The sequence below is a fragment of the Marmota marmota genome, unplaced genomic scaffold (genome assembly GCF_001458135.2).
Source record: "Marmota marmota marmota unplaced genomic scaffold, marMar, whole genome shotgun sequence".
NCBI classification, from domain to species: domain Eukaryota; kingdom Metazoa; phylum Chordata; class Mammalia; order Rodentia; family Sciuridae; genus Marmota; species Marmota marmota.
This window is the reverse complement of record NW_026000119.1, coordinates 3,449,297-3,473,599: the sequence shown is the minus strand read 5'-3', so window position 1 is coordinate 3,473,599 and position 24,303 is coordinate 3,449,297. Positions and strand designations below refer to the sequence as shown.

The 24,303-nt window shown below is 37.8% G+C and overlaps 1 protein-coding gene, 1 long non-coding RNA gene and 2 other non-coding genes across 6 annotated transcripts in view; 3 read left to right on the top strand and 1 right to left on the bottom strand.

Annotated features, from left to right (window-relative positions):
• The window catches only part of Enoph1 (enolase-phosphatase 1), a 63,723-nt gene that overhangs the window by 32,690 nt on the left and 6,730 nt on the right, over positions 1-24,303 (top strand). Inside the window, exons 1-5 of one of the 3 annotated variants that reach the window (XM_048784766.1) lie at positions 980-1,260; positions 16,333-16,434; positions 17,977-18,179; positions 19,902-20,034; positions 22,139-22,262. In XM_048784766.1, coding sequence (XP_048640723.1) covers positions 1,177-1,260; positions 16,333-16,434; positions 17,977-18,179; positions 19,902-20,034; positions 22,139-22,262 — 646 coding nt within the window. In that variant the 5' untranslated portion in view covers positions 980-1,176. Of the gene's footprint in view, positions 1-979; positions 1,261-16,332; positions 16,435-17,976; positions 18,180-19,901; positions 20,035-22,138; positions 22,263-24,303 lie in introns of those variants that run through there. The other 2 variants (XM_015499236.2, XM_048784765.1) reach the window with 2 other exon arrangements.
• On the bottom strand, positions 177-831 carry LOC125611069. Its single transcript, XR_007341190.1, has 2 exons — positions 704-831; positions 177-594 (listed from the first exon to the last, which is right to left on the bottom strand). It is a non-coding gene; the product is annotated as an uncharacterized LOC125611069 (long non-coding RNA).
• On the top strand, positions 20,489-20,595 carry LOC125611092. Its single transcript, XR_007341216.1, has one exon. It is a non-coding gene; the product is annotated as a U6 spliceosomal RNA (small nuclear RNA).
• LOC125611091 lies at positions 23,655-23,761 on the top strand. The gene has a single exon (XR_007341215.1). It is a non-coding gene; the product is annotated as a U6 spliceosomal RNA (small nuclear RNA).

Below are 24,303 nucleotides of genomic sequence, written 5' to 3'. Positions count from 1 at the left end.
TATAAGAGACAGGAACAATGGCGGCGGCACATGGGAAAGCCGGGGCGGGACCTCCATCGCGGCCCTCCCGGTGAGGAACGAGGGAGGGGACGCGGGCTTGGGATAAGAGAAGAATCAGATGAGAAAAATAAAGGGGCGAAAAGTCCTGGGGTCAGAAATCCCGAGCAGCGCCGTCGCGGGGCCACAGTCCTTCTTGCCTTGAGAGCCTTTTGTCTCTGGCGTCTGGTCCGACCCACTCCTACCAAAGAGCCATCAACCTGCCTTTTTGCGCCCTCGGTCCCCCTGTGCGGAGCTGCTGCGGCGGCTGCTCCTATCGACTAGCGCCGGGGCCGGACTGCTCCGGAAAAAGGCGGACTGCGCCCGGCGCTGGCGGCTGAGGCGGCGAGCGCGCTCGCCCGCCGCGCGCACGCGTGTTTCGTTCTCGCGCTGGCTGGAACAAGCCGAACAGGAAGGGCGCGCGCGGCGGCCCCTCCGGGCGACGGCGCAACACCAGCGCCTCTTCCGCTACCACCTCAGGTGCCCAGGCCACGCGACGCGGCGGATCTCCCCCGCTGGTCGGCCGCAGCCGGGGTCCAGCACTGCCTCTGTGGCTAGCTGAGGACCCGAGGAGGGGTGGGGTCTGGTCAAATCACTGTAGATATGCAAGAGCAGAGGCAGTGGGCGGGGTGGGGGCTGGGTGCAGTAGAGGGCAAGGGGCACTCACATCCCCGGCGCGCCACTCGCGGGGCTCCTGTCTGCACGTGCCCCGGGCCTCTCCCACTCGTTCAACCAGTCTGCGGAGGGCGCGCGCGCGCGCGGCTCCCGCGTTCGCTTCTTTGTTCCCGCCCACGCGAGGCCCATTTTGACGGATCCCGTTCGAGGCAGGCTGGCGGCCAATCGGAGCTGCCGCCGTTTCCTCCCCGCCTCTAGGAACCCACGAGAACCGCCCCTTTTCCTGCCCACGTGGTCTGGGCCTGCTTCTCCGCCTCGTTTAGTTCTGATCCCTGGACGGCAGTCCTCTCCACTTGGTAGTCCGCGGAGGTATCCTTTCCTGCGCGCTTCAGGCCCCTCGAGGTCGCCACCTCTGAGATTGCTGCGGGGCTCTCGGAAGCCCAAGACTGTCTTGAGGCGCAGCCGGCGCCGCCCTCCACCCTCCCTACCAGCATTCCGATTTCCGTGGTAACATCTGGGAGGGAAATGGTCGTGTTTTCGGTGCCCGCTGAAGTCACTGTGATCTTGTTAGATATCGAAGGTACCACAACCCCGATTGCTTTCGTGAAGGTGAGGGGCGGGGAAGTTACTTGTGCTAAAATACAATTGGAAATTTAAGTATTGCAGACTCTGCACTAGAAACCTGAAGCTTAGGAGAAGTGCAGCTTTACATCCTCTGGAATGGAGAAGAAGGAGGTTGCTTTGGATAACGGGCGTGCTTTCCTCATGGCACCATCTTCTCCGTCCTCGGTTCTTGCTCTTGGTTAGATGCAGCTGGCTGGGAAGAGATGGTGATGGTTGAAAAAAAAAAAAAAAAGGGGGGGGGGCTCAGAGGGGCAAGTCCCGTTATGCGTGTGCTTCGTCGCCCCGCAGGTGAGCATCCTGATAGTTCTCTGTGGGGCCTGGCGAGGCTGCAGTCGTGATTTAGTGGTCCTTGAGGTCTGGTTCCTCAAAACGGAAACACCTAAATGTCAAGATGACATTCCAGGTAGCCTTGATATCTTGGGCGGTAATGGTCGCTCTTCGTTCCTTTCCTTGGCTGCTGTTAGTGACCCAACTGCTCACTGGTATTTTATTCAACTAGGTTTTGTGGTTCAAGCACTGATTTATTGAACTACAGGACGCTTCTAGGTTCCGTGCATTTTCCTCAGAAGAACATGGAAGCTTGAAGCTTTTAGTCAAAGCATCCTCCTGTTAATCAACGCTGTGCATGTAATCACAAGCTTACTCTTTTCATTATAGCAGGCTCCTTTCCTAAATGTATTCTAGTCGTCTGCCAGAATACATACCAAATGTTGGTGTAATTTTTGAAAAAATGTCTCAGGCCTTGATTTCTCTTTAATAATTCATTTCAAATACAAGTATTAGAGATGCTTGGGAAAATGTAGGAAAAACTTTTTGATTCGAGAAACAGCAACTTGTGTTTTAAATTCTATTTCAGTTTATTTTTAAAAGAACCCGTGAAAAGTGATTTTCTAGATGTAGGTTATATAAAATCTATATACACATTTAGGACTCCAGATGTCACAACTACTTAAAAAGTTTGGAAGAATTACAGTATTTTGACATCTTAAACAAAGATTCTGAAGAAATCTAGTTGGACATTTTTTCCAAGTATTTAATCGCACCAAGGACGTCAAGATTGTCCAAATGCTAATGATTGTGTTGGCTTTCTTTTTTTCTTGTGACAGAATGCCTGCTTTCTTGGTTTTCAGAGAAAAAAAAAAGATTCCTAATTTTTGTGGTTATAGTATATAGCTACTTAGCTCCATTGTGGCTCTCTTACTTTCTGCTGTCGTCAGGAGATCAGGGTAATAACAGAGAATTTTTGTATTAAATATGTACCATTCTTGGAGACTTTATTTGTGGAATAAAATGCCTCATACAATTCAGTTTTGTAACAAAGTTACAGATACCCCTTCCCTACCTTTTTTTCCCCACTGCATAACTTTATGATAGCCACTTCTTGAAAACCTTATGACAAACTTATTCTAAATCTGAAAATTAAAATACCCTAGCAACCTAAGTAAGTTGATTTGAGTTTGACACTAGAACTCTGGTGGAGTAGCTCATGCCTGTAATCTCAGCGGCTCAGGAGGCTAAGGCAGGGGGATCCTGAGTTCAGAGCCAGCCTGAGCAGCTCAGCAAAGGCCCTATACAACTCAGCAAGACTCTGTCTCTAAATAAAAAATAGAAAAAAAGGACTGGTGATGTGGCACAGAGGTTAAGCACCCCTGGATTAAATCCCAGGAGACTATTTTGAAACTCAAGGCAGGCTGCAAAAGAATGATACAGGAATGTTTAAAGGATAGATCATTAGTAGTATTGTTAATGTTTTTGTTACACATGATTTTATCAAAGCCACTATTTCCAAAAGTCTGTTCAGAAGAATGTTAGGTCCTTGGATGTTTATGGTAATTATGCAAATAAATCCATTTAATGTACTTTTGGGAATGCTAGTCTGAATGTGTTCAGCTAGATTTCTTAATTGCATGATTTCTCAGAGCCTTTGCATCGTAATACATACGCATATACATGGTGTGTCTTGAGGATAATGGCTTTTTATAAATTTACTTGAAAAGAAACTAGCATAGTTTTTGCACACTTTTTTAAAGGACATGCTGAGTTGTATCCTTAAACTTGTAAGCATGGAACTGGGAGTTGAATGATGTTTTATGTGTTGAGCATATTATTAGTCAGATTAGGTATATGAACTTGCAGCCCTGCTCCGTGGAATGATGGAAGGAAACTGAGTACTGTACATATGTGGAATACATAATAACTCATTTTTAAAGATTATGATGAGTGTGTACTATTTACTAAGGCTTTAAAAAGTTGAACAGTTTGTCTGGGATTTGAACCAAAATTGTCTATTCGAGAACTCTTATTCTTTCCATTATTGAATGCAGTCTCTGTAATGAGACCACAGTGTTTGGTCTTTTTTGCTTGGCTGCTTTATATATTAAATAGCACAGTTGATATGAGAACACTTCAGTCAATATGAAGTACCATAAAAGTATATAGTAACAAATTTCAACTTATGTCATCTCTTGGAAATAGGTTTAGTTACAGATCCTTGGACAAAATAAAACCTTACCTTATTTGGGTGTTTGGTTCAACAGTGAGTGTTTACTGTAAAAACCAAGCATTGTCAGAAATTGCCTTTGAAGTACCCTTAGAAAGTGAATACTCTAGAGCTTGCCCATCTCTCTTTTTTCTTTTTTTAATTAGAGCTTAATGGTTTACATAGTTGTTGGGTTCATTCCAGCAAACTCAGACATACATGGAAATAGATTTCAATTTCTCTACGTAAATCAAATGCAGCTCATTTTTCCTTTATGGATGAAACATTCCTGCTTCTTCCCTTGAGCATCAGATGAAGTAGTTATTTTGGGATTTTGTGGTGATAAATGAATAATATGTCATGTCAATTATTAGCCACACACTGAACCACTCAGACTGTAAAAGACACTAGGGAACTGAGACTGCCCCCTGGGAATTGACTTGGGTAGAATGGTAGACAGATTGCCAACACTGTTGTTATATTTTCCCTTTTTCTTTTTTTGCTGAGTACTTGAAAGTGTTTGTATGTACACACACACACACACACACACACACACACAAATACAATGCCATGTAAGTACATAATGTAGTGCCAACAGTTCAGGATATCTTATGAGATGCCATAGAACCTTTCTTTTGCCATAGTGGGGATTGAACCCAAGGCCTCATTCATGCTAGGCAAGCACTCTACCATTGAGCCACATCCCTAGCCTTTTTAAAATTTTATTTTCAGATAAAATCTCAGTGAGTTGCTCAGGTTAGCTTCAAACTTGCAATCCTCCTGCCTCAGCCTCCCAAGTATATATTTTATTTTCTAAGTCATAAAATTTTCAGATTTCTCTCTACTAATGCTATAACTGGCTAATTTCTCATAGAAGTTGATGACTGCAGGTCCTTTGTGAGAATCATTACGATTGATTGAGAGCAGAGCCAAAGTGGAACCCAACTTTCTTTAGAGTTCCCACTGCATCTGCATCCTCAAAGTCACCAGCTCTGCACCTAATGGCAGGCTATGTGTCTCTAGAGTTGCTTTTTTCTGCTACTGACTCTGATCTTTACAGTGTTGATTTCCCAACATTTTTTTGGTCATCAAATACAATTGCAGCAGGCACTGCCAATATAAATTTATGTATATATATATCATTGTACTATTACTAAGTTTTAAAATAAAATGAGATGACACTCTAGTCAGAATGGTAGCTATTAAGAATACAAACAATAAGAAGTCTTGGCCTGGATGTGAGGAAAAAGCCACACTCATACGTTGCTGACGAGACTGCAAAGTGGTGCAGCCAATATAGTGACCTTATAAAAGATGAGATTACAATAATAAAAATGACTGTTGTTATAGTCTCCTATCCATTGTATCATCTTACATGCCCCTGTGTATACACATACTATGGTGCAACCACTTGATCTTTGTCACTGGTGATGTAATATGCATTTTCTTTGTGCATTGTGTTATTCTAATGTTTTTAGTCTATGAATGAACTCCATCAACAGTCCTTGCAGTTATCCCATTGAGAAACCTGGCACTATTTCTGAATTTGGGGAAAATGATCTCTCATTCTCTATTTTTTTTTTTTAATATTTTTTTAGTTGTAGATGGACACAACATCTTTTTATTTTTTTTTTAATTTTTTTTTTTTTTTTTTTTTTAGTTGTAGTGGACACAGTGCCTTTACTTTATTTTTATGTGGTGCTGAGGATCCAACCCAGCAGCTCGCACGTACTAGCACTCTACCCCTGAGCCACAACCCCAGACCCTTTATTTATTTATTTATTTATTTTTATGTGGTGCTGAGGATCAAGCCCAGTGCCTCACACCTGTGAGGCAGGCGCTCCACCCCTGAGCTACAGCCCCAGCCCCCAAAATGCTCTATATTTAGAGTTAGTACATGTAACAATAGTTGTGATAGTCTATAAAGTTGCTATGAACACTGTTAATGAATACTGAATCTTTATTCCTAAGTTTCTGCAAGCCTCTGGTCATATTTTCAACTGATCAATGATAACCTTATTTTACATGTGTTTCTGTTTGTCTTATTTAGTATGTATTATTGATTTGTTAACAGTGAGTCACAGCCAATAGCACTATAACTAATGCTTAAGCACAAAGCTTATCTAACATGTACTTTTTCCACAAGGTACCTCATAGCCTTCTTGAGTTGAGGAACTCTAGATAGTACTTTAGCACTTTGCTTCAGGGTCATTTTTAACAGCAAAATCACCAAGGAAAAAGTGGGAAAACATGGCACAACAGACCTAGAAAGGACACTTGTTTACAACATGGGAGCTTAGGCATGGCTTGTTCAACCTCAGCTGGGAATGTAAGCATCTTTGTATTAAAATTTTTCATCATAAGTATTTGTCCAAAAATAACTTTGAAAGTGCCATGAGTATTGATTTGGAAGTTGCCCATTTCAGGAAAAGATGTGCTAATATGGAATTCACAGATAAGGAGAATTGCCTCTGTAGGATGTTATTTCTAAGTACAGGCTTAGAAGTATGTTGATTCTTGGCTACATAGAAATTAGACTTTATGGTGACTCTACTTTTTTTTTTTTTTAATGGTACTGGGGATTAAACCCAGGGGTACTTTACACTGAACTAAGTTCTCAGCCCTTTTTATTTATTTTGAGACAGTGTCTCACTGAGTTCCTTAGGGCCTCATTAAGTTTCTGAGGCTGGCCTTGAAGTTGGCAATCCTTTTGCCTCAGCCTACAGAGTCACTGGGATTACAGGTGTACGCCCCCGTACCTGGCTACTTTTTCTTTTCTAATGTATCACTTGTGATGTTGAAGATGAATTATAATTCTTTGAAGATTTGATAAGGTTGTTTTGGTTTTGGCTAACCTTATTAGCACCACAATCTTACATTTGTAAGATTGTGGGTGCTAATTGAGGATGGTAAGACAGTGGTTAGGAGCTGGAGTTTTAGCTTAGAGAACAAGGTGTTTGGCAAAGTTTTGAACAAGACTAAGGGGAAATACTGTTGCTATTATTACTATTGTTTTATTGGAAATGTAACAGAAATGCCTGACAAACCAAAAATCTCATTTTTTTAATTTTTTGAGATGGGTTCTACCTATGTTTCCCAGGCAGGCCTGGGCTCTAGTGATCTTTCTGCCTCAGCCTCCCAATTAGCTGTGACTACCAGCCTGTGCCACCATGCAGAATCTCTTGGAGAGATCAAAGCTACATTAAAAAAGGAATGTGGTATCAAAATCAAGGGAATTGGTTCTAGTAACTTCTTGAAGTCATCTGCCCACATATGTGAGTGGGTTTGCCTTGATATTGGCATTTGATAAGCTTGGGTTTGAGTCGTGGATTTACATGTGCCAGCAGTGAAACTGCTTTGAATGTTTCATCTGTTATAAGACATCACCTTGCAGGGATGTTAGGTGAATTCAAGGAGACAATGTGAATTCCTTTTCTTCCCTTCCATTATTAGAGTCTAAGTCCCTGGGCCAGTCAGGTTCTCCCTCTGAAACTCACTGGAAACACTGACATTCTTTTTTGAGCTGCTTTTTAAAAACCTTATTCCAATTACTTGCCTCCTTGATAACCTTCCCCTTGTTCATTTGTGATTCATTACACTTAATTAGATGACAGTTATCTTTAATTACAATTTAATCTCCATAGATTCATTTTGAATGTGGATGTTGAAATCAAATGTTTATTTCTAAAGACATCAGTTTTCAAAGGAACATACATTGTATGGGTCCTTCCCATTTACCTTAGAAAGATAGGATCAGTAGAGTTATGATTTCTGAGCATCTGTGATCTCAGGGAGCTGCCAGAACACTGAAACTTCTTAATAGTTTTGAATCTAGTCTTTGAAAGGATATTTAAGGAATAGTTCTAATACTGCAACTGCTAGAAATAGCTGGCAAATGGTATGAACCATTCCAATAAATAATAAATGCTGGCTGTTAAAAGGGTTCAAGCAAGTCTTGGGAAACCATTTTAAGAGAGTTTTAATAATGAAAACAATTTAAAAAGTCACAGTAAAACTAGCTAGCCTTTGTACCAGACTACATTAGTCCAAGAAAAGTAAAGCCATAATGAGATGGCAGGTCTACTTCATTCTTCACTGATTAGACCACATCTACCGGCTTTTTTTTTTCCTTTCCCCTGACCCACTCCCCACCCCAGTACTTGGGAATTGAATCCCAGGGGTGTTTTACCACTAATACATCCCCAGACCTTTTTATTTTGAGACAGGATCTTGTTAAGCATCTGAGGCTGTCTCCATTGTTGAGGCTGGCCTTGAACTTTGATCCTCCTACCTCAGCCTCCCAATTCTTGGGATTACAGGTATATTGCACCACATTTGGCCAGGCTTTTGTTTTTCAGTGGCAAGTGACCATATTTTAGAGACAATGGTCAAATGAGGGTGAATCTGATAGAAAGGAACTAAAGACATCTACAGAGTGTGTAAATTATCTAATCCTTATAATAACAATTTATGATAACGATTTATTAAAACATGATAATAATGTTTTGCCTATTAAACTTTTAAGAAAATAGAAAAAACTTAACTATTAATTGTTTTAATAACTATTAATAAACTAATAGTTTTAAGAAAGTTATTAATAAACTATTAAAACTTATTGAGAAAAATTAAGTATATTACTTTAACAAGATTATTTAAAATACTAGGTTTTATTACCAACAATCATCCCCTTTTCCTTTCTATTGATAACAGACTGGAAATGAGACTGATAGGCTTTCCTACCCCCCCCCCTTTTTTTTTTTAACTTCTCAGCTTCTTGATTTACAATGAACCCTACCCTAAGGAAGAAAGTACAGTGTTGTTTATTTATTCCTGACAAGGATACTTTTGTCCTGACTTAAGAGTAACAGCACAAAGAAGGGTCAAAGAGATCCAGATATTAGAATCATTTCCAAACACATAGTTTTTGCTATTTCTTAACTAGCAGGGTGACATTTATTTTTATGCCATTTAAGTGCATTTAGATTCTACCACACTCCTGACTTAAGAGTAGCATATCCCTTGTGAATTTAATTATGTGAATCGTAGTCACAGATGGGGCTTAGCATGATAGAGATGGAGGTTATATCACCCAGAAAGACTATTCAGCTGCCTAACTCACCCTCCCACGGCCACAGTTTCAGGGAATAAAAAGTTGTCTGGCTCTGGGAAATGTTTTTTAACTAGTTCATGAAAGATCAGTATAGGTAAATTTAAAACCTGATTTATTAAGTCTCCCTAATATTATTGCTATAGGTATCTGACACTAAACTCCTATGTGAAAAATAGCATGTTTTCCTTAATCACAGAGAAAGATGTTAAATGGGAATCTCATCCAAGAAAGTGACTTAAAGTGACTTCGACCTAGTAGGGAAGCATGGCTTGACCCAAATATAATTTTTCTTCAGATTTATCATATCACAGCTGATTCACTACCTGTGTTGATGGGACTCTTTTCTCTTGAGGGTACAGTCTAGCTATTCTGATTTGAAATTTGGGTTTTACTAAATTCTAAAAGCCAGAGATAACTTGACTATAATCATCAATTGCATTCAAGTTTCCCCTCATTTTTTAAAATTTTTATTTATCTTTTATTTTGGGGGTACTAGGGATTGAGCCCAGAGGTGTTTTACCACTGAGGTAAATCCCTAACTCTTTTATTTATTTATTGTTTTAAATTTCAAGATGGGGTCTTGCTAAGTTGCTGAGGCTGGCCACTTCCAACTTGGAATCCTCCTACATTAGCCTCCTGAGCCACTTGGATTACAGGCATATGCCACCATACCCAGCCAAGAATGTGATTTTTCTTAATTTTTAATTTTTATTGGTACATTATAATTATACATAATAGTAGGATTCATTGTGACATATTTGTACATGCACGTAACGTAATTTGATCAATTTTATTCCCTAGTACCTCCCCCTTTCACTTCCTTCCTCCTGTCCTCTGTTTGGTCTCCCTTCTAAATTTGTGAAATTCCCACTTCCCACCTTTTTTTTTTCTTTCTTTCTTTCTTTCTTTCTAGTTTCTACATGAGAGAAAACAGAATGGTTGACTTTCTGAATCTGGCATTATTTCACTTAACATAATGCTTTGTAGTACCATCTATTTTCCTGCAAATGACATAACTTTGTTTTTTATAGCAGAATAAAACTTCATTGTATAAATACATATCACTTTTTTTATCCAGAATATGCAATTTATTTTTAAGAACAAGCCAATTATTTTTCCTTTCCTTTTTTCCCCTGAGAATAATGAAATAATCTTCACTATTGCTTTTAAAATTTTAAGTTCTCAAATACTAAAAACATTTGCACTGCATGTTTCCCTTGGAATACTTTTTTAAGTAGTTTTATTTCATTTTATTTTTTAATTGCTTTTGTTTTTTAAATACATGACAACAGAATGCATCACAATTCTTATTACACATATAGAACACAATTTTTTCATGTCTGTATATAAAGTATGTTCACACCATTCATGTCTTCATATATGTACTTTGGATAATGATGTCCATCACATTCCTCCATCATTGTTAACCCCCTGCCCTCTCTATAGAATTCGTCAATTCTTCCCATGCTCCCACTCCCTACCCAACTGTGAGTCAGTCACCATATATCAGAGAAAATATTCGCCATTTGTGTTTTGGGGATTGGCTAACTTAGCATTGTCTTCTCCATCTGCATCCATTTACCTGCAAATGCCATGATTTTATTCTCTTTTATTGCTGAGTAATATTCCATTTGCATATGTGCCGCATTTTTTTTATCCATTCATCTACTGAAGAACATTTAGGTTAGTTCCACAGTTTAGCTATTGTGAATTGTGCTGCTGTAAACATTGATGTGGCTGTGTCCCTGTAGTATACTGTTTTTAAATCCTTTGGGTATGGACTGAGGAGAGGGATAGCTGGGTCAAATGGTGGTTCCATTCCAAGTGAGGCCCGAACTTCCTTAATAAGACTCCTATAGCGCAAGAATTAAAACCAAGAATCAATAAATGGAATGGACTCAAACTAAAAAGTTTTCTTCTCAGCAAAAGAAACAATCTGCAAGGTGAATAGAGAGCCTACATCTTTGGAGCAAATTTTACCCCTCACACATCAGATAGAACACTAATCTCTAGGTATATAAAGAACTCAAAAAACTAAACACCAAAAAAAACAAATAACCCAATTAATAAATGGGCCAAGGACATAAACAGACACTTCTCAGAAGAGGATATTCAATCAATCAACAAATATATGAAAAAATGTTCATCATCTCTAGCAATTAGAAAAATGCAAATCAAAACTACTCTAAGATTCCGTCTCACTGCAGTCAGAATGGCAGCTATTTTGAAGACAAACAACAATAAGTGTTGGTGAGGCTGTGGGGAAAAAGGCACACTCATACAATGCTGGTGGGACTGCAAATTGGTGCATCCAATATGGAAAGCAGTATGGAGATTCCTTGGAAAACTTTGAATAGTTTTTTATTTTAAATAGCTGTACTTTAAGTACTAGTCTCTCTCTTTTTTTTTTTTTTGGTACCAGGGATTAAACTCAGAGGCATTTGACCACTGAGCCACATCCCCAGCCCTCTTTTGTGTTTTATTTAGATACAGGGTCTCACTGAGTTGCTTAGTGCCTTGCTATTGCTGAGGCTGGCTTTGAACTCACAATTCTCCTGTCTCAGCCTCCCAAGCTGCTGGGATTACAGGGATGCACCACTGCTCCTGGCTTTTAAGTACTATTCTTTAGAGGAAACTTTATTACCTATTTTTTTTCCAAAGGAAATTTGAATAAATATTATCGCAACGATTTTATTTTTATTGATTCCATGACTTTCTCATTGAAACAACCACTTGACCACAAAGTTCATCCACATTTTGACTTTAAACTTTTATGAGGTAACTTCTTTAATTAGATTTTCAGAAAGTAATATAAATTGCTGTTTATATAGTATCCCCTTCAGCATTTAGTGGAATTTATTCATAATTCCCTGAAGGGCAAACTCTCTTTTTAATTTTCTAACGTTTTCTTACGTGTATACTGCTAAACCCTAACAACCCCTTAGATGCCAGGTGCATTAAAAATACTCACATATTTATAGAATCCTGGATTAATTGCAGCATTTGTTCATACTAGACTATTTGAAAGTTATAAGTGGATTATAACTGAAGTTAAAGCAATTGTAATCACAGATATTTCTGGAATTATTTTTTCAGTTAAGGGCTTTGCATATGTTGGGCAAGTACTCTGCCTCTGAATCTACATCTCCAACCCTTTTTATTTGATTTTGAGACAGGGTCTTGCTAAGTTACCCAGGCTTGCCTGGATCTTACAATCCCTCCATCTCAGCCTCCCAACTAGCTAGGATTACAGGTGTGCTCCACCACACCCACTGTTTCTGGAATTATTATTTGGTGGGGGTGGTACTGGGGATTGAACTCAGGGTCACTTGACAACTGAGTCACATCCCCAGCCCTTTTTGGTATTTTATTTAGAGACAGCGTCTCAATGAGTTGCTTAGCACCTTGCTTTTGCTCAGGGTAAACTTGAACTTCCTATCCTCTTGCCTCTTGGCCTCCCAAACTGCTCAGATTACAGGGTTGTGCCACAACACCTGGCTTCTAGATTTGGGGGGGGGGGAGTCTGGACGCAATATCTTTGGTTTATTTATGTATTTTTATGTGGTGCTGAGGATGGAACCCAGTGCCTCACACATGCTAGGCAAGTGCTCTACGGATGAACCACAACCCCAGCACCACCCCCCCAATAATTTTTTAAGCCTAAAATTTTTCTGTGGGTAAGGTTGGGGAGAAAGCAACAAATTTTTGTTTTGGGGTTTTTTGTTTGTTTGTTTGTTCTTAATGACCAAACTTTCTTTACACAATTTTATTGCATATGGAATGGGCAATAATTATTATTATTTTGACATTATTTAATCTTAAGCTTGCATCATCTTATCAGAGGTGAATCAGTAAGATTTTAAATTTTCCTATTTCACATATTTTAGAACTAGAAGATTTAATGAATTTTGTAAAGTCCACAGATAAACATTTTGGAGAGCTGAGGCCCACTGTTGTTAGTACTGTGCTTCTATGACCACACACCATAAAATAAAACACTTTTAAATTGGTTTTCTTCTCATCTAGGGGCTTAGGAAAATTATTATTATTATCTTTTTTGACAGTGCAATTGCTTTCTTAAAGGATCTTTCAGACTACATGGGCAGAAAAACACACCAAGAATTATAAACCTTGGTGTGCTGAGTTTAAAAATGAAGAGTCAGATTTAAAAAAAAAAAAAAAAAAATCCTGCTTAAAAAAATATTTTCTAATGTGATTACTTTTTTTTTAGTTTTTAATTTTTGTTCTTATACATGACAGTAGAGGATGATTTGACTTATTTCTACAAACGTGGAGTACATCTTATTCAAATTAGGATCCCAGTCTTGTGGTTGTACATGATGTAGAGATTCGCTGTATTGGCATCAGATTCACCATTTTAGGTCGGGAACCATTTTATCTAGAGGCTCCAAAGTTTTGATTCTGAGGCAGTGCTGCTTAAATTCTGGTAAGAAAGTGCCTGCTAAAGGATCAACCCCACCCCAGCTATGACACAACTCCTAAGCAGCTTATGAAATTTCTCTTGTGGACTATAAAGCTGCTCTGTGAGTGCCAACTGACTGCTGCTCTTCTCTGAGGGACAGCCTTGTTGGTTTGCCTCGGGCTACTGACAATAAATCTCTTGCATGAGATTGCGGTGTGTGGTGTGGTCTTTGGACTTTGTGTGAACTCTGCGAGTAACCTTTCTCACTGTAGTGTCTTCATATATATATACATATGAAATTTATGTCAGATTCATTCCACTGTCTTTCCTATTCCTATCCCGACTATCTTCCCTTCATTCCCCTCTATCCTACTGAACTTCTATTCTCCACCCCCATTGTGTGTTAGCATCCACATATCAAAACATTTGACTTTTGGTTTGGGGGGATTAGCTTATTTCATTTAGCATGATAGTTTCCAGATCCATCCATTTTATGGCATGTCGTAAAGGCACTCTTTTTTTATGGCTGAGTAGTATTCTATTGTGTATATATACTACATTTTCTTTATCCATTCATCTATTGTAGGTCCATAGCCTAGCTATGTTGGATTGAGCTGCTATAAACATTGACGTGGGTATGTCACTGCAGTATGCTAATTTTAAGTCCTTTCAGTATAAACAAGGAGTAGAATAGGTGGGTCAAATGATGGTTCCATTCCAAGTTTTCTGAGGAATCTCCATACTGCTTTCCAGAAAGGTTGCACCAATTTGCAATCCCACAGCAATGTATGAGTGTACCCTCTTGCCCACATCTTCTCCAACATTTATTGTTACTGTTTTCTTGATTGTTACCATTCTGACTGGAGTTAGATGAAATCTCAGTGTAGTTTTAATTTGTATTTCTCTAATTGTTAGGGATGTTGAACATTTTTTCATATATTTGTTGACCTATCGTATTTCTTCTTCTGTGAAGTGTCTGTTCAGTTCCTTTTGCCCATTTATTAATTGGGTTATTTGGTTTTTTGTTGTTGTTAAACTTTTGTTTTCTTTATATATCCTGGAGATTAATGCTGTATCTGAGGTGCAGGTGGCAAAGATTTTCTCCTGTTCTGTAGGCTCTCTCTTCATGCTCTTGATTGTTTCCTTTGCTGTGAAGAAGCTATTAAGTTTGATACCATCCCATTTGTTGATTCTTGATTTTACTTCTAATACTTTACGAGTCTGCTTAAGGAAGTCAGTTCGTAAGCCTACATGATAGAATGTTGGGCCTATATTTATGTGGATTTATCTCTGTGTCTTTTATTCTGTTCCATTGATCTTCATGTCTGTTTTGGTGCCAGTACCATGCTGTTTTTTTATTATTATGGGTCTGTAGTATAATTTGAAGCAACAATATATTGATATCCAACTTGCTCTTCTCCCTAGGATTTCTTGGTTATTCTGGGTTTCTTATTTTTCCAAATGAATTTCATCACTGTTGTTTCTAGTTCTCTGAAGAATGTCATTGGTATTTTGATAGGGATTGCGTTGAATCTGTGTAGTGCTTTTCTTTTTTTTTTTAGAGACAGGGTCCCACTGAATTGATGAGGGCCTCGTGCTGCTGAAGCTGGCTCTGGAGCCACTGGGTTTACAGGCCTGCTCTACCACACCTGGCTCATGTGTGGTTTTTACTCATGATTGTATTTCTGATTCTTACCACCTGGCCTGTTTATATGAGTCATTCAGCAAATATTTGAATAAATGAGTGAATGAATTTAAAAATAAGCAGCTTTCTTGAATTCAATTATAGTTTCTCCTAAAGTGTAGGGTCTTCTCTGCAGTGTGTACTTGTGTTCTACACTCACAGCTTGTCTTTTTAGACAGGTTATTCCTAAAACTGTGTGAGCTATTATACCTTGATTTTATACAACATTCTGCCGTTTGCCTCACCCATTGTCCCACAGTGTGTTGCACTACCTGACTGACTTCTTAACCTTACTGTCAGTGAGGAACTGTTTTCCTTATCATCTAAATCCACTTCTCCATGATCTGCTCAAGAATTAGCATATCTTGGCACAAAGTAGATACTGAAAAATATTGTCAAATGTGCCACAGTTTGATTTGAAAAGAGATATATACTACATTTGCAGTAAATAAAAATATAAACATTTTGACTAGAGAGAGAACTAAGGGTGTAGCTCATTGGTTGAGTTTGTGCTTGGCATGAATAGGGATCTGGGTACAGTTAATCTGCAGTACCAGATAATAAAATTTTGACCAAAGAAAAGTCATTTGCAGGGCGTATGTTGCTAATAGATTGTTTATTAGTGAATTGTTTTGCATAATACTTTCTTACACATTACTCTGTAAGTAGTCTGATTACCAAGAAAGAATTGTAGTGATCAGATTTTTTTTTAAAGAAAGAGAGAGAATTTTTTAATATTTATTTTTCAGGCGGACACAACATCTTTATTTGTATGTGGTGCTGAGGATCGAACCCAGCGCTGCGCGCATGCCAGGCGAGCACACTACTGCTTGAGTCATATCCCCAGCCCGATCACAATTTTTTTTAAATACTTGTTATAGGGCGTCATTTTTTTCAGCAGCCGTTTGCCATTTTTCAGCACTGTGCATTGGGGGTATTATTGGGAACAAGACACACTCAGTCCATGCCCTCAAAGATCTGTGCTCTAGGAACATAGTTCAGAAGTTGGTAGCCTTTTTTTTTTTTTTTGTAATGGACCAGGTAGTAAATATTTTGGATTTTGCAGGCCATATTGTCTTGGTCCATATCCCCATTTCTGCCATTATGGCCTCCTAAATATCCAGAAATAAATGAATGTAGCAGTATACCAAATTTGGCTCCAAAGTTGTAATTTACCAGCTCATGTATAGTTCACGTTTCTTGGTCTCGGTCTCTGTCCCACTCATAACAGCAAATTTTTGATAAGTTCCATTGATTTATCTGTTAAAATTAGCTAAGGTGAGATTATATAGAATAACTGGATCTCATCACACAATTGGCAAAAGCTAACACTTTTTTCTTTGTTTTACTCATTTATCCAGGACATTTTATTTCCTTACATCAAAGAAAACGTTAAAGAGTATCTACAGACACATTGGGAAGAAGAGGAGTGCCAGCAGGATGTCAATCTTTTGAGAAAACAGGTTGGAATATTTTCTCTCACACATTCTCCTGTGTCTTATAGTTGAGGATGCCTAGAGACTTAGAACGTTCTCTGAGCATACTGTAAAATCAATGCCCTCAATTCACAAGGGAAGAAAGTTGTAGTGACTTGCCAATTTAGGAATTCACAGTACATAATTAAGCTGCCAGATCATGGCAGATTGTTGTCTATAAAATTGTCTCTTTCAGAAGCTGTTTAAATTACATGAACATATTATTTATTAATAAAATGAAGCCCTTTCTGGGTAGAGTGCAAAAGGTTTTATGCAATCTCATTGCATATTTCATTAATGTCTCCAAGTGACAGCATCTTGTCATTTTCCACTCTACTGCCTCAGGGCGTGAGTCCTTACCACCCATTTTACAGTGCTCCTGCATCCTCACACCCTGACACATGCCACACTTCTTACCCATCTCACCCTAGGCCTGCCCTTCAGACTCACCTTGGTGGCATGTACTTCATCCTACCTGTTCTCTCACTCAGTCCTCATTCTGTCTTCTTCTTTCACATTGTGTGCTATGCATCTTCTGTTCTCTTGATTTTCTTACCGGAATTGCTTTAGTGGCAAAGATCAACCATGATGAGCAGCAGTAACTGGCAATTAGTTTTCCTACACTGGATATTATAGAATGCTCTCTATAATTCTGCTATTTAATATTACAGTTTAGGACTGGAACTATAGTCATGTTCTTTGAATCATGGGATATTTGGGTTTGTTGAATTTTCTGGATAACTCAGGGTTTATCTGAAGTATCCTCCCCCCAGTGATTACCTTCTTTATTTTCTCAACCTTGTTCTTGAAACATGCATACATAATCCCCACCCCAGAATCACATGTGCTCTTTGCTTTTTTAAAAAAACAGCATTGGGGATTGAACCCAGGAGCACCAGGAGCATTTTATCTCTAGGCTATATTATTTTGAGACAGGCTCTAACTAACTTGCCAGACCTGGTGTTGAACTTGTAATTATTCTGCTGGGATTACAAATGTTCACCATCATGCCTGGCTTCCCTTATTAGGATTGCATTGTCACAAGGTTATTCTAAGTAGCTTTAGGGTTTTTGTAAGATGTGGGAGATTATAGTAGGCTGAATGTGAACCAATTGCATTACTTCACTAGTTTCTTTTCATTAAGTCTAGCCATAAACTAACTTATGAGATTTTCTGTTTCTACTTTCATTAGTTATAGTACAGAGAAAATGATCAGATGCAATTGAAAATCCTGGTTTGCTGATCCTAATGAGTGAACAAAAAAAGACAGTTGTTCTTATAATTATGTGCTCATTCTCCTCACATATAGTGTGCCTTTTGATTTAAATTTCAGCTTTAGCAATCTAGGACAGGTAATATAAACTTATTAATTATAATCCCATTTCTTTTAGAGGTCATTCTCTTAGGAATCATTTGCTAGGGCTTATGATGACTGGAGAAAATTTATCTGCCTGGTTTGGGGGGCTCATTTTTAATGACCTTTTTAAAAAATATGCAAGAAACAAACTTCATGTTGTTTCCAATTTAAAGGCTGAAGAAGACGCCCACCTGGATGGGGCTATTCCAATCCCTGCAGCATCTGGAAATGGGGTAGATGAACTACAACAGATAATCCAGGCCGTTGTAGATAATGTGTGCTGGCAGATGTCTCTGGACCGAAAGACCACAGCACTCAAACAACTGCAGGGCCACATGTGGAAGGCAGCATTCACAGCTGGACACATGAAAACAGAGTATGTGCTCAAGTGACTAAAATATTTCACTAAATATGTTTCTCATTAGTCTTCTCTCTCCATTATAAGCCACAATATTAGTAAAATGGACACATTAGCATTGTTTTAATCTAACAAATGAGCTGTTTTGTTTTTCAAAGCTGAGCTGAAAGGATTTTACTCAGCTGTATCCCAAGATGTTCATGTCTGGCTTTGTGGATGGTTGAAGTTAATTTTAGACCCAGTTTAAAACAACTTCCTAGAAAAATGATGACTTCCTTGAACTAAGTCATATTGGATTCTTAGCATACGAGTGATAGCACTATTGGTCTATTTCCCAGAACCAACAGATCACCTGCATTTTTGCCTTGTTAGAAAAGGAGAATACTGTGAATTATGAACCTGTTATTTTGGGATTACACAAAATGTCAGCACTGCCACTTTTGCTATGCTCTTGTGAGAGTTTTCCACGGATCCTGTGAGTCTTGGTTAAGGGGTTCCTGATAGTTCTTTTGCCTAAGGAGACTCTAGAGTATCATATTGCTGAGAAATTCTTAATAAGAAAACCTTTGGATCCAAGACTTGTTTACAGCTACCTATATTTCTTTTGTATTTCTGTCAAATGAGATGTCATTCCTTTATATTATAAACATCATGAACCTTTTTAAAGGATATACTGGAATTTGTGGATATGCCAGTGATCTGGGAATATTCAGCTGGCTTAATCTATAAAACATTCAAAAGTGTGAAGCCAAGAGATTATTCTCCCAGTAGTTGGCCTTTCTTTTGGTTCTTTAAAAAGAAGAATTGGTTCCACATCTCAGGTTCTTGTACTTTTCTTTTCACTTAGTTCCCAGGATATTATTTTGACCACTAAATATGGCAAATACTGTAGAATCAATAGGAGACTTGGAGTGTCAGGAATCAGAAAATCAAATACTGTCAAGTCTCTTAATTGATTTGTTCAGAATAAAGTTTTTTTGTTTGTTTTTTCTGTGTAAAACTTTAGACTTTCTGAATTCTTAAAAAAAAAAAAAAAACTTAATTCCATTATCTAGCTTATAGATTTGTAGCATTGAGCCCCCCCCAATTTTTTTTTCCCCTCATTGTTTTGGATGTACATATTTCTAGTTCCATGTCTTCTTAAAGCACAGTGGACATAAATTAGCCTTTTCTTTTCATTAATTACATCAAAAATTATATTACAATGTAGTATTAATTGCAATGTTTTGTTTTTTGCTTTTAAGTTCTTTAACAACTTTTAAAAAACAGTTTATTTGTTCTTTTGAGACATACATACATGACAGTAGAATGTATTTTGGCATATTATACATACATGGAGTATAACTTATTCTAATTAGGATCCTATTCTTGTGGTTGTACATGATGTGGAGTAACCCTGTCATGTATTCAAATACAAGGCTAGGAAAGTTATGTCCAATTAATTCTATTGTCCTTCCTATTCTCCTCCCCACTTCCTTAACAATTTAAAAACCCACTTTCTTATTTCCTTCTTTTACCTGTAATCCCTTTACATTGTCAAATTGTTCCGTATAATCTGCTGTGTGATCTTGGAACTCCAGTAACATTTATTAGAACCACAGGAGTTCACACTCTATGTAGAGTTGGTTCATAATGTTACCATATGAGCACAAATAGAGAAGATTGTGTCATCTCTTTTCTCTGGTTTTCATCTGACTAATGATGTGTTCCTGCATTTTAACTTTGTAATTTTCCCCCCAGGTTCTTTGAAGATGTAGTTCCTGCAGTCAGGAAATGGAGAGAAGATGGAATGAAGGTGTATATCTATTCTTCTGGAAGTGTAGAGGCTCAGAAACTATTATTTGGGCATTCTACAGAGGGGAATATTCTTGAGGTAGGTTACTTAGTTTGCTTTGTTTTGACACGATCAAAGCACAAAATGATAAAAGGAATGTACTACAGTATAAACTAAATCATTCAGATAATTACCTTTGTACATACTGACAGGTTGTAAAGAGAAGTAGAAAAACTTGAATACATTATAGTGAAGGGAGAAATGTTTTGTTTGGTGCTAGTTTTTTGATCAAAGTCTCAAACATTTTTGTGGGTTTACCTGCAGAGTTTATATTAAAAAGGTATATCCCTGGTCCCTGCTTCCTAGCTTTTTTTTTTTTTTTTTTTTTTTNGGCAAGCAAATGCTTTACCACTGAGCTGCATCCCCAGCCCTAAAATAAATATTTTTTGAGCCCCTACTGTGTACAGAGAATACTTTGGCTTTGGAGGTTGTCATATTCTCACTTTAGTACTTCCCTACTTTTTTTTTTTTTTTTATTAATTTCTTTATTTTAGTGCTCGCTTCGGCAGCACATATACTAAAATTGGAACGATACAGAGAAGATTAGCATGGCCCCTGCGCAAGGATGACACGCAAATTCATGAAGCGTTCCATATTTTTAACCAACAATAAAAATTAAAAAGAAAAAAATTTCTTTATTTTAGTTAGGTATATATATGATAGCAGAATTCATTTTGTTGTATTGTACACAATTGCAGCACAACTTTTCATTTCTCTGATTGTACACAATATAGCATCGCAACTTATGTTCAGTCATACATGTACCTAGTATAATAATGTCCATCACGTTCCACCATCTTTCCTGCCCCCATGACTTCTTCCCTCCCCTTCCCTCCCTTCCTTTGCACCAGAAAACTTCTAGAATTAATAAATGAATTCAGTAAAGTATCAGGATATAAAATCAATACCCATAAATCAAATGCATTTCTATACATCAGTGATTAATCCTCTGGAAGAGAAATTAGAAAACTACTCCATTCACAATAGCTTCAAAAAATAAAAAATAAAATACTTGATAATCAACAAAAGAGATGAAAGACCTCTGCAATGAAAAGTACAGAACACTATGGGGGCTGGGGATACAGCTCAGTTAGTAGAGTGCTTGCCTTGCATGCATAAAGCCCTGGGTTCAATCCCGAGAACCGGGAAAAAAAAAAAAAAAAACTGCAGAACACTAAAGAAAGAAATTGAACATCTTATAACAAATAATGAAATCCTTTAATAATTTAAGACTGTTTTCTGAATACAGATATAAACTTTTCTGCTCTAACTAATGAAATAGGCAATAATAAGGTGAAAGTAGATAGGACATCATAATTATCTACTAAGTTCAATAATAAAAAATCTTCTTTGGTTACTAAATAAATCAAACAGAGAGAAAGGAAGTATGCAAAAATCAATCTTAACATTTTTAAAAAGTTAAATCCTTAATATTGCCTTAATTTGGTTTTGTGTCCTCTTTAGACTTAGTTTGTGAAGAGTTCTAAAGACATTCAGAAGATCACATCATAATAGCTTATTATAAATATGGACTTAACTACTGTTGATAAAATTAGCAAGTGATAATTAGAGAATATCTTTTCATTCTAGGATCAAAAGGGTAATATTTAGAACCTTTCACCAGAGGAAAATCCAGCCCAATCTAATATGTAGTTTACATATAATGTTTTTAAAATAGACTGTAGGACATGTATATTTTAGATAAGTTTGGAAGTGCTAATGAAAACCAAGTGGATTCTTTATTTTGTTTTGTTTTAGTGCTGGGGATTGAACCCAGGGGCACTGAGCTACTACATCCCCAGTTCTTTTTTTAAAATTTTTATTTTTAGACAGGGTCTTGTTAAATTGTTGGGGCTGGCCTCAAACTTGTGAACATCCTACCTCAGCTTCTTCAATAGCTTGGATTACAGCTGTGTACCACCACATTCAGCTCATCCAAATGTTTTTTACTGTAAAATCTTTATATTTACCTTTTGGAGCCTCTATAAAGTCCTCTATTAAGTAGATTTTCAGTAAATATTTACTGAATGAGTGAAGCCACTATGATTGTCATGAGATTCAGGCGGAAACGATACTAAATAAAAGGGATTTAGTGTGTTGCAAGTGTACTTATAGAGTTAGTGTTTCTCCTCTCTTTGTTCAGCTTTTTGATGGTCACTTTGATACCAAAATTGGACACAAAGTAGAGAGTGAGAGTTACAGAAAGATTGCAAACAGCATTGGATGCTCAACCAACAACATCTTGTTTCTAACAGATATTACTTTAGGTGAGTAATTGGGCTTTCTTCCTTTTTTTTTTTTTGAAGTGGAGTCTTACTATATTGCTCAGGCAGGCCTGGAGCTCCTTGGGCTCAAGTGATCCTCCAAGTAGCTGGAACTACAAGTACATCCCACTGTGCTCGGCTCAGACATATTACACTGTATACTTCAGGAGAGGAGTTGGGCCTGATAGTATCAACATATTTCTTAAGTGAGAATTCTTTTTTTTTTTTTTTTTAATTTTTTATTGNTAAATATGCAAAATAGGATCATGCACAGTGCTAAGAAATACATAAAGACTTCATTTTTTGTTGTTGTTGTTCTTTTTTTTTCCCATTGTGCTGAAATTGAGCCAAGGACCTTGTGCACACTAGGCAAGCAAATGCTTTACCACTGAGCCACATCCCTTTTTATTTTTTATGTTGAGACAAGATCTCACTAAGTTGCTTAGGGCATCTCTAAGTTGCTGAGGCTAGCTTTGAATGTGTGGTCCTCTGCCTCAGCCTCCAAAGCTACTGGGATTATAGGCATGTGCAACTGCTCCTGGCTCCTTCCTAGCAAATCTTAATTGGCAGGTCTGGAAGGAGGAACCTGGAATTTGCTTTTATAAACATCCACCCTAAGGATACTGATGAGGATAGTCCTTGAACCAGCTATTATATGTATGTAAAAATAGGTATACATGAGTTAGCATATACAGGAATACATCCTAACTCATGAGCTAACATGTAAATCAGCTATCTTGCCAGTATTAGGAAATCAACAACTCAAAAGAAACTAATGGAATGCTTCTTTTGATTGTTTAAAAAAAAAAGGTAAAAAGAAAACAGTCACTTTTGTTATTGAATATATAATTTCCTCTATATGAAGTAAAATTTACTGTCTTGAAAAAAAATAAAGATGCAAGCTGGCTACGGTGGCCTGTAATCCCAGAGGTTCATGAGGCTGAGACAGGAGGATCGCGAGTTCAAAGCCAGTCTCAGCAATAGAGAGGTGCTAAACAATTCAGTGAGACCCTGTCTCTAAATAAAATACAAAATAGGGCTGGGGATATGTCTCAGTGGCCAAGGGCCCATGAGTTCAATACCTGGTACCTCCCCACCCTCAAATAAATAAATAAATATGCAAAATAGGATCATGCACAGTGCTAAGAAATACATAAAGACTTCATTTTTTGTTGTTGTTGTTCTTTTTTTTTCCCATTGTGCTGAAATTGAGCCAAGGACCTTGTGCACACTAGGCAAGCAAATGCTTTACCACTGAGCTGCATCCCCAGCCCTAAAATAAATATTTTTTGAGCCCCTACTGTGTACAGAGAATACTTTGGCTTTGGAGGTTGTCATATTCTCACTTTAGTACTTCCCTACTTTTTTTTTTTTTTTATTAATTTCTTTATTTTAGTGCTCGCTTCGGCAGCACATATACTAAAATTGGAACGATACAGAGAAGATTAGCATGGCCCCTGCGCAAGGATGACACGCAAATTCATGAAGCGTTCCATATTTTTAACCAACAATAAAAATTAAAAAGAAAAAAATTTCTTTATTTTAGTTAGGTATATATATGATAGCAGAATTCATTTTGTTGTATTGTACACAATTGCAGCACAACTTTTCATTTCTCTGATTGTACACAATATAGCATCGCAACTTATGTTCAGTCATACATGTACCTAGTATAATAATGTCCATCACGTTCCACCATCTTTCCTGCCCCCATGACTTCTTCCCTCCCCTTCCCTCCCTTCCTTTGCACCAGAAAACTTCTAGAATTAATAAATGAATTCAGTAAAGTATCAGGATATAAAATCAATACCCATAAATCAAATGCATTTCTATACATCAGTGATTAATCCTCTGGAAGAGAAATTAGAAAACTACTCCATTCACAATAGCTTCAAAAAATAAAAAATAAAATACTTGATAATCAACAAAAGAGATGAAAGACCTCTGCAATGAAAAGTACAGAACACTATGGGGGCTGGGGATACAGCTCAGTTAGTAGAGTGCTTGCCTTGCATGCATAAAGCCCTGGGTTCAATCCCGAGAA